Here is a 10,099-nt window from a genome sequence, read left to right on the forward strand (position 1 = left end):
AAAACAAACCCCCTTGCAGACAGGTAACAGCACTGAGGCACAAAAACAAACCCCCACAGACAGGTAACAGCACTGAGGCACAAAAACAAACCCCCACAGACAGGTAACAGCACTGAGGCACAAAAACAAACCCCCACAGACAGGTAACAGCACTGAGGCACAAAAACAAACCCCTCACAGACAGGTAACAGCGCTGAGGCACAAAAACAAACCCCTCACAGACAGGTAACAGCACTGAGGCACAAAAACAAACCCCCTTGCACACAGGTAACAGCACTGAGGCACAAAAACAAACCCCTCACAGACAGGTAACAGCACTGAACATGCCAGGTCCACGAGTGACGTCTCTCTCTCTCGTATCGTCTCCAGACCAGCTGGATGTCGCGGGGAGAATCAGCCAGTACATCAGTGGAGCCACCATCACACACCAGCTGCCCATCGCTGAGGCTATGCTCACCTGCAAACACAGGACGTGAGTGCAGGCCTGAGACACCACACACACACACACACACACACACACACACACACACACACACACACACACACACACACACACAACCTACACAGATCATTACAGTACATTTATACCGTTCTTTGGGCCATTTCTAAACAGCCAACAGCATCTACTCCACTTTGTTCTCCCTAGAAACAGAGTGGACCTAAAGAATCCCTGTTCTTTCTCTCTCTCTTCCAGGCGAGATGAAGACTCTTACCAGAAGTTCATTCCTTTCATTGGGGTAAGATGTTAGTAAATGAAGACTCTTATCAGAAGTTCATTCCTTTCATTGGGGTAAGATGTTAGTAAATGAAGACTCTTATCAGAAGTTCATTCCTTTCATTGGGGTAAGATGTTAGTAGGTGAAGACTCTTACCAGAAGTTAATTCCTTTCATTGGGGTAAGATGTTAGTAGATGAAGACTCTTATCAGAAGTTCATTCCTTTCATTGGGGTAAGATGTTAGTAGATGAAGACTCTTACCAGAAGTTCATTCCTTTCATTGGGGTAAGATGTTAGTAGATGAAGACTCTTATCAGAAGTTCATTCCTTTCATTGGGGTAAGATGTTAGTAGATGAAGACTCTTATCAGAAGTTCATTCCTTTCATTGGGGTAAGATGTTAGTAGATGAAGACTCTTATCAGAAGTTCATTCCTTTCATTGGGGTAAGATGTTAGTAGGTGAAGACTCTTACCAGAAGTTAATTCCTTTCATTGGGGTAAGATGTTAGTAGGTGAAGACTCTTACCAGAAGTTAATTCCTTTCATTGGGGTAAGATGTTAGTAGATGGAGACTCTTACCAGAAGTTCATTCCTTTCATTGGGGTAAGATGTTAGTAGATGAAGACTCTTACCAGAAGTTCATTCCTTTCATTGGGGTAAGATGTTAGTAGATGAAGACTCTTACCAGAAGTTCATTCCTTTCATTGCGGTAAGATGTTAGTAGGTGGCATGATGGCATGATGTTCCCTGTGAAACATCTGAGAGAGCAAACGGACGAGTCACAAAGAATAAGAACTGACCTGACTTCATGTCATCTCTTCCAGGTGGTGAAGGTGGGCCTGATTGAGTCTGGTCCTTCTTCAACAGGTGAGCCAGCATTTGGCTAAATAGATTCTGCACAGAAACACACAAAGTACACAAACTGCATTCATGTCATGTGTGTGTAGCTGCTCACAGAAACACACAAAGTACACAAACTGCATTCATGTCATGTGTGTGTAGCTGCTCACAGAAACACACAAAGTACACAAACTGCATTCATGTCATGTGTGTGTAGCTGCTCACAGAAACACACAAAGTACACAAACTGCATTCATGTCATGTGTGTGTAGCTGCTCACAGAAACACACAAAATACACAAACTGCATTCATGTCACGTGTGTGTAGCTGCTGGTGATGTGCTACTGTAATGTTATTTCCTCTCTGTGGTTGTCAAGGTGATATGGAGGAGGGCGTGTCGGTGAACTTGGCCGTCCCCTCCACGTCTCCCCCGTCACACGGCTCGCCCACAGGCATGATGAAAGAGGCGGCCACGCCCCCCTCCTCCCCCTCCATGGGCAGCGTGCTGAGCGCACAGGGGTGAGACTCATCTGCACTCCCTCCTTTCCTCCCTCCTTTCTCTCTTATCTGCTTTGGTCTCCTACTTCCCATTTATGGACAAATAGCATCTTTTGCATAGTGGTTCTTCTGACTAGGGAGGCACCGATATGAAGGTTTTGGCCCATAGCGATAACCGATATTAACATTGCTCTTATGGCCGACAACCGATATTTCCCGAAGTCGATATGATCTGTATAAAAACACATTTCTCTGATTATCAAATTTTGTACATACTGAAAAACACACGTAAACACTGTGAATTTTCGTCCTGAAGGAATGGAAGTCCCCCTCTTCACCCTCTTTTCAATTGTGGCTGACGGATATGACCTCTGTTATACGGATGGAGAATCTTAGCTTCCTGAGGACCAACTCACTTAAGAAATTCTCTGCTGTTTGGGACCCGTTTCTAGCCTCCCTCGTTGAGGTTGGGGGTGACGGGTGACTCGCCCGACTGGTTTCTCATGGACCCCCTGTGTGGGATCCCGGGCACAATACCTCTTATAAGCACCTCACGCGACTGGTAGCACGACGTAATACTGAATGTCGTTAATATATGTGTTTTTTTCCTTTTGTTTTCCTGTGTCTGAGCCTGTTTGTCTTGTTCGTATGTTGTTCAAAAAAGTTTAAAATAGAATATTGGGGGGGGGGGGGAAATGAATTTTCCAAAACATTTGGAAAAGCCCATAAATCATAAATTTATCACATTGGTTCCTCTCAATGTGAAGATTTTGGCCGATACCGATAAGCGATATTAACATTGCAACGTCGGACCGATGCCGATATGTTAAAAAATGACTAACATCGGCCGATACTGATATGATTGACGATATATCGTGCATCGCTAGTTCTGACAGGGTCGGGTGTCATCTTTGTCGGCTCTACAAGTGGAATAGTTCCATGTTTGGCTCCTGCCACCAGTTTAGGTGACAGATTCAGTTTTAAGACCTGGGGAACTGTTTGTTATCAGCTGCCACCATATTGTCCGCTGGCTTGGATTTTGCGCTGACTGCTGCAGTCCCTCGGTCAAGAGCCAGGCTGCAGCTCCGTCTATCACAATCCTCCTCCTCCTATTTAAATCCACATGCCATCTCTACATCTATACGGCTTCGTTCAGCTTACATAACACAGGGAAATTCACCACTGAATTCAGTCTTTTTTCGCAACAGTATAGAAGTTATTGTAGCAAATGCTGTTCACGTATACAGTACATGGCAGATGTTCAGTAAAGTAGTGTTCAGATACAGCAGAGACAGAAGTGAACAGAGTGAGTGTGACGCGGGGCATCTGCCTCCTCTGCAAACCCTCCATGTGTCAGTAAAGGTTGAGAAGGAACGGACTTGAATAGACCGGAGCAGAACAGAGGGGAGGAGGAGCTAACAGAACGGTCTTGAATAGACCAGAGCAGAACAGAGGGGAGGAGGAGCTAACAGAACGGTCTTGAATAGACCAGAGCAGAACAGAGGGGAGGAGGAGCCAACAGAACGGTCTTGAATAGACCAGAGCAGAACAGAGGGGAGGAGGAGCTAACAGAACGGTCTTGAATAGACCAGAGCAGAACAGAGGGGAGGAGGAGCCAACAGAACGGTCTTGAATAGACCGGAGCAGAACAGAGGGGAGGAGGAGCTAACAGAACGGTCTTGAATAGACCAGAGCAGAACAGAGGGGAGGAGGAGCTAACAGAACGGTCTTGAATAGACCAGAGCAGAACAGAGGGGAGGAGGAGCCAACAGAACGGTCTTGAATAGACCAGAGCAGAACAGAGGGGAGGAGGAGCTAACAGAACGGTCTTGAATAGACCGGAGCAGAACAGAGGGGAGGAGGAGCTAACAGAACGGTCTTGAATAGACCGGAGCAGAACAGAGGGGAGGAGGAGCTAACAGAACGGTCTTGAATAGACCAGAGCAGAACAGAGGGGAGGAGGAGCTAACAGAACGGTCTTGAATAGACTGGAGCAGAACAGAGGGGAGGAGGAGCTAACAGAACGGTCTTGAATAGACCAGAGCAGAACAGAGGGGAGGAGGAGCTAACAGAACGGTCTTGAATAGACTGGAGCAGAACAGAGGGGAGGAGGAGCTAACAGAACGGTCTTGAATAGACCGGAGCAGAACAGAGGGGAGGAGGAGCTAACAGAACGGTCTTGAATAGACCAGAGCAGAACAGAGGGGAGGAGGAGCTAACAGAACGGTCTTGAATAGACCGGAGCAGAACAGAGGGGAGGAGGAGCTAACAGAACGGTCTTGAATAGACCGGAGCAGAACAGAGGGGAGGAGGAGCTAACAGAACGGTCTTGAATAGACTGGAGCAGAACAGAGGGGAGGAGGAGCTAACAGAACGGTCTTGAATAGACCGGAGCAGAACAGAGGGGAGGAGGAGCTAACAGAACGGTCTTGAATAGACCGGAGCAGAACAGAGGGGAGGAGGAGCTAACAGAACGGTCTTGAATAGACCGGAGCAGAACAGAGGGGAGGAGGAGCTAACAGAACGGTCTTGAATAGACCGGAGCAGAACAGAGGGGAGGAGGAGCTAACAGAACGGTCTTGAATAGACTGGAGCAGAACAGAGGGGAGGAGGAGCTAACAGAACGGTCTTGAATAGACCGGAGCAGAACAGAGGGGAGGAGGAGCTAACAGAACGGTCTTGAATAGACCGGAGCAGAACAGAGGGGAGGAGGAGCTAACAGAACGGTCTTGAATAGACTGGAGCAGAACAGAGGGGAGGAGGAGCTAACAGAACGGTCTTGAATAGACCGGAGCAGAACAGAGGGGAGGAGGAGCTAACAGAACGGTCTTGAATAGACCGGAGCAGAACAGAGGGGAGGAGGAGCTAACAGAACGGTCTTGAATAGACTGGAGCAGAACAGAGGGGAGGAGGAGCTAATAGAACGGTCTTGAATAGACTGGAGCAGAACAGAGGGGAGGAGGAGCTAACAGAACGGTCTTGAATAGACTGGAGCAGAACAGAGGGGAGGAGGAGCTAACAGAACGGTCTTGAATAGACCGGAGCAGAACAGAGGGGAGGAGGAGCTAACAGAACGGTCTTGAATAGACTGGAGCAGAACAGAGGGGAGGAGGAGCTTACAGAACGGTCTTGAATAGACTGGAGCAGAACAGAGGGGAGGAGGAGCTTACAGAACGGTCTTGAATAGACTGGAGCAGAACAGAGGGGAGGAGGAGCTAACAGAACGGTCTTGAATAGACTGGAGCAGAACAGAGGGGAGGAGGAGCTAACAGAACGGTCTTGAATAGACTGGAGCAGAACAGAGGGGAGGAGGAGCTAATAGAATGGTCTTGAATAGACTGGAGCAGAACAGAGGGGAGGAGGAGCTTACAGAACGGTCTTGAATAGACTGGAGCAGAACAGAGGGGAGGAGGAGCTTACAGAACGGTCTTGAATAGACTGGAGCAGAACAGAGGGGAGGAGGAGCTAACAGAACGGTCTTGAATAGACTGGAGCAGAACAGAGGGGAGGAGGAGCTAACAGAACGGACTTGAATAGACTGGAGCAGAACAGAGGGGAGGAGGAGCTTACAGAACGGTCTTGAATAGACTGGAGCAGAACAGAGGGGAGGAGGAGCTAATAGAATGGTCTTGAATAGACCAGAGCAGAACAGAGGGGAGGAGGAGCTAACAGAACGGACTTGAATAGACTGGAGCAGAACAGAGGGGAGGAGGAGCTAACAGAACGGTCTTGAATAGACCGGAGCAGAACAGAGGGGAGGAGGAGCTAACAGAAAGACCTTCTCGGGTTCTGCCTCTCCTCCTCGTCGGCTGCGCTGAAACCTTAGACAGCAGATAGCAACTGAATATCTGCAGGTCTAACCACGGCTGAAAACAACCACTGCTGTTTCAGCAGTTCACTGCAATTCTGCACGCTTTTCTCACGAGGTTTGAGTGGCTACGAGCCGTGCGATGTTCAGTCTATTTGATTCTTATTTTCTTTTCATTTAGTTTGATTGTTTAAATGGGTTTGGCGGATTGGGATCAAGGTGGTTGGAGAAGGTTCTGTGACACATTGATTGGTCTGGCCTAGACTGTGGAAAACAGACAGGACAGAAAACTATGGGAAGTGTGTTTGGACTGGGAAAATGTGGGAATTTTAGACAAAACATCTGGGAAGTATGAAGAACAAGTTGTTCAGTACCGATAGATATATATACGAACACACATTTACTACAATTATTAACCCACTGTCATTCATTTCACATTATGATATTTGCTGTGAAAAATTCCTTTCTGCTATTTCTGACTAGTCATTATTAAGCTGCTATAAGGATGCATAGTTTTGAAAACCAACCAAAATCTTCCAAAATCCCGTTTAAATTTAGGTCTGGAAAAAGTCTGGGATTTTAAAAGCAATTTTTCAAAAGCATTCTTAAATGAAGTTGTTTTCCTCTCCTGTTTAAAAACCCACTTCCACTTCCTGTCTGTAATCCCTCCCCCTCTGGTCTCCAGGAGCCCCAGCATGTCACATGGTGGGGACGCCATCGGCCTGCAGGTGGACTACTGGCTGGCCTCGCTGGCTGAGAAGCGGCGTGAGGGCGAGCGACGCGACACGGCCTGCAAGAACACGCTGAAGAGTGCCTTCCGCTCGCTGCAGGTCAGCCGGCTGCCAGGAGGGGGCAGCAGCGAGCCACAGGCCCAGGTCAGCACCATGGCCATGACCGTGGTCACCAAGGAGAAGAACAAGAAAGGTGAGGTGGGGGGGGGGGGGGGGGCTGCATGGGGTGGGATTCATATTTTCATGTGCAGATGCATTTAGGACTTGTAGTAGGGGTCAGGACCTAAAATGTGAGTGAGTCTCTATATAAAAAGACTGCTCTCTCTCTCTCTCTCTCTCTCTCTCTCTCTCTCTCTCTCTCCCTACTGCTCTGTCTCTCCTTCCCTACCTCTCTCTTTCTCCCCCCCTCTCTCTTAATTAAATTCAATGGTGCTTTTCTTGGTGTCACAAAATATATACATTTGTATTGCCAAAGCATATGAACAATGTAGCCTATAAACAACATATAAACAAACTGTGAACAAGTAAAATAAAAATATTACACTCTCCCTGTCTCTCTCTCTCTCCCTCTGTGTGTGTGTGTGTGTGTGTGTGTCTCCAGTCCCCACCATCTTCCTGGGGAAGAAGCCCAAGGAGAAGGATGTGGACTCTAAGAGTCAAGTGATTGAGGCCATCAGCCGTCTCATCTGCTCCGCCAAGCAGCAGCAGACCTTCCTGAAAGGTAACCTCAACCCGGGAACGTGCATAACCATAACCTCAACCCGGGAACGTGCATAACCATAACCTCAACCCGGGAACCTGCATAACCATAACCTCAACCCGGGAACCTGCATAACCATAACCTCAACCGGGAACGTGCATAACCATAACCTCAACCCGGGAACCTGCATAACCATAACCTCAACCCGGGAACGTGCATAACCATAACCTCAACCCGGGAACGTGCATAACCATAACCTCAACCCGGGAACCTGCATAACCATAACCTCAACCCGGGAACCTGCATAACCTCAACCTCTACCTGGGAACCTGCATAACCATAACCTCTACCTGGGAACCTGCATAACCCTAACCTCAACCTCAACCTGGGAACCTGCATAACCATAACCTCAACCTGGGAACCTGCATAACCATAACCTCTACCTGGGAACCTGCATAACCCTAACCTCAACCCGGGAACCTGCATAACCCTAACCTCAACCCGGGAACCTGCATAACCATAACCTCAACCCGGGAACCTGCATAACCATAACCTCAACCCGGGAACCTGCATAACCATAACCTCAACCTGGGAACCTGCATAACCATAACCTCAACCTGGGAACCTGCATAACCATAACCTCAACCTGGGAACCTGCATAACCATAACCTCAACCTGGGAACCTGCATAACCATAACCTCAACCTGGGAACCTGCATAACCATAATATTCTTCATTACTTGTCTTACTTGTGCTTTGTGTTTATTATACCACATTCCCTCCTGTTTGTTTTCCTTTAGTTCTGCTACACTCGCTGATTCAGTGTTTTTCTGTCTCATCTGCATTTCTCTACTTAATAATAATGAACTGTATTTATATAGCACACTTCTAAAATTTGGGCAGTGGTGGCCCAATGGTTAGAGAAGCGAGCTTGTTACCGGAAGGTCGTCGGTTCAATCCCCGGGTCCGGCAGGATAAATCTGGGTGGGGAAAGTGAAAAAGGCAGCGCTTGCCCCTCCCTCATTACCACCACTGAGGTGCCCTTGAGCAAGGCCCTTAACCCCAACTGCTCCAGTGGAGCTGCTCAGTTAGCCTAGGTAAACCCAGACCTGAGAGCAGGTCACGTGGGGGATGGGTTTACCCAGGCTACTGCTCAGTGGCCAACAGATCAGACTGTGGTTGTACTGGTCAGCTTCCAGGTGTGAATGTGTGTGTGAGTGTGAACAGGGCGCTCCTGAAAAAGAGAGCATTGCTCTCAGTGAGACTCCCCCTGTATAAATAAAGGTAAAAAAAAAAAAAAATCAAAATGGATCAGTAAAGCTTGTACTACATTGAATTACATCATTTTGGAGACACTTTTGTCCAAAGTGACTATCAATAAGTAATATCCCTTCTCAAATACTTTCCACAAAGTGCTACTCTAGTAGTCCATCAAAATGTCTTCGCTGTCATTGATTGTGTTGCATAGTTGTTTTCTGTACTGTTGACAAAATGTGATATTGTAAGTCGCTTTGGACAAAAGCGTCTGTTAAATGACATCTTGTAATGTAATAAGTGAATTTTGTCACCAGCTGCTGTTTTCATTAGCTAAGCCTTTAAATAGTGACAATAAGTGACATTCATAGACTCAGATAGGTTTTATTTCTTCTTCTTCTTTTTATTACGAGTAGAAAGGGGAATACGAGTGTTACACGCTAAGCTATTCTACTCAAATAAATGGAAAAGAAAGAAAGTGAGTGTGAGCCTCTCCTCCCATGTGCCCCTGCAGTGTCCATAGACGGCGTGGAGTGGAACGACGTCAAGTTCTTCCAGCTGGCCGCCCAGTGGCCCACTCACGTCAAATACTTACCTGTGGGACTCTTTGGCTACAGCAAGCCCCCCTCCTAGGGGTCAGCGCCCGCCCGGCCGACGCCTCCTGCCCCGCCTCCGACCGTCCACCCAACCCTGTCACACTCACGCACACAGACCGGCACCGGCCACCGAGGGGAGCTGTGGAGCTGGTCTTGGTTTCTTCTTCTTGTTTCTTTTATTTTTTTGCCACAGTAGTCTTATCTCTCTTTGGGGAGGGAGGGAAGGAGGGAGGTGAGGTGTGGGGTACAGCGCTATTACTAGTCACTTTATCGCCCCTTTCTGTGTGTGTGTGTGTGTGCGTGTGTGTGTGTGTGTGGCGAGTGTGCATGCACCCGTGCGAATGTACCGTATGTGTGTGTGGTTACGTGTTTACCAGGGGCTCATAGCACAAGTTTATTAGCGGACTGCCATTTCTCTTCCCACTCTGAAACACAATAGCATGCAGCTCCTCCCACATTGACGAGCCTAAGCCCCTCCCCTTTAACCTGCCCAGTGCTGATCCACACGTGCATGCTCTGTCTGAACCAATGAAACGCACACCACGCCACACACGTGCCGGGAACAGTGACTCAACAGGCCTTCGATTGGTGTTTGCATGAGCCAATCGGAACACAAAGAAGAAAAAAATCTTGCATCTCTGCTCAAAGAATACAGTCAAATCAAAGGCTAAGCATGACACGCATACAAACAGCAGATGAGCTTTTCCTCTTCGAGTTAGACTTGACATTTTTCCTCTTAGAGTTAGACTTGACATTTTTCCTCTTAGATTTAGACTTGACATTTTTCCTCTTAGATTTAGACTTGACATTTTTCCTCTTAGATTTAGACTTGACAGAGTAGATTAGCCAACGCGCCCATCCGTCCACTAACGTTTTTTATTTTGATTTGAAGGGCTTCCATTGAATAGTCTTTCTCTAATAAGTCATTTGGCAGTGGAAGAAAGTCAAAAGAGAAA

The 10,099-nt window shown here is 47.5% G+C and overlaps 1 protein-coding gene across 1 annotated transcript in view; it reads left to right on the forward strand.

Moving 5' to 3' along the window:
• The window catches only part of LOC310779738 (phosphofurin acidic cluster sorting protein 1-like), a gene marked incomplete at its 5' end in the record, with an annotated part of 38,318 nt that extends 28,902 nt beyond the window's left edge, over positions 1-9,416 (forward strand). The window contains 7 exons of the mRNA XM_083640231.1: positions 370-472; positions 695-737; positions 1,542-1,584; positions 1,935-2,076; positions 6,549-6,787; positions 7,196-7,315; positions 9,062-9,416. Coding sequence (XP_083496357.1) covers positions 370-472; positions 695-737; positions 1,542-1,584; positions 1,935-2,076; positions 6,549-6,787; positions 7,196-7,315; positions 9,062-9,180 — 809 coding nt within the window. The 3' untranslated portion in view covers positions 9,181-9,416. The remainder of the gene's footprint in view (positions 1-369; positions 473-694; positions 738-1,541; positions 1,585-1,934; positions 2,077-6,548; positions 6,788-7,195; positions 7,316-9,061) is intronic.
• Between the last annotated feature and the right edge of the window lie 683 nt (positions 9,417-10,099).

This window comes from Poromitra crassiceps (genome assembly GCF_964638095.1).
Source record: "Poromitra crassiceps genome assembly, chromosome: 7".
NCBI lineage: Eukaryota > Metazoa > Chordata > Actinopteri > Beryciformes > Melamphaidae > Poromitra > Poromitra crassiceps.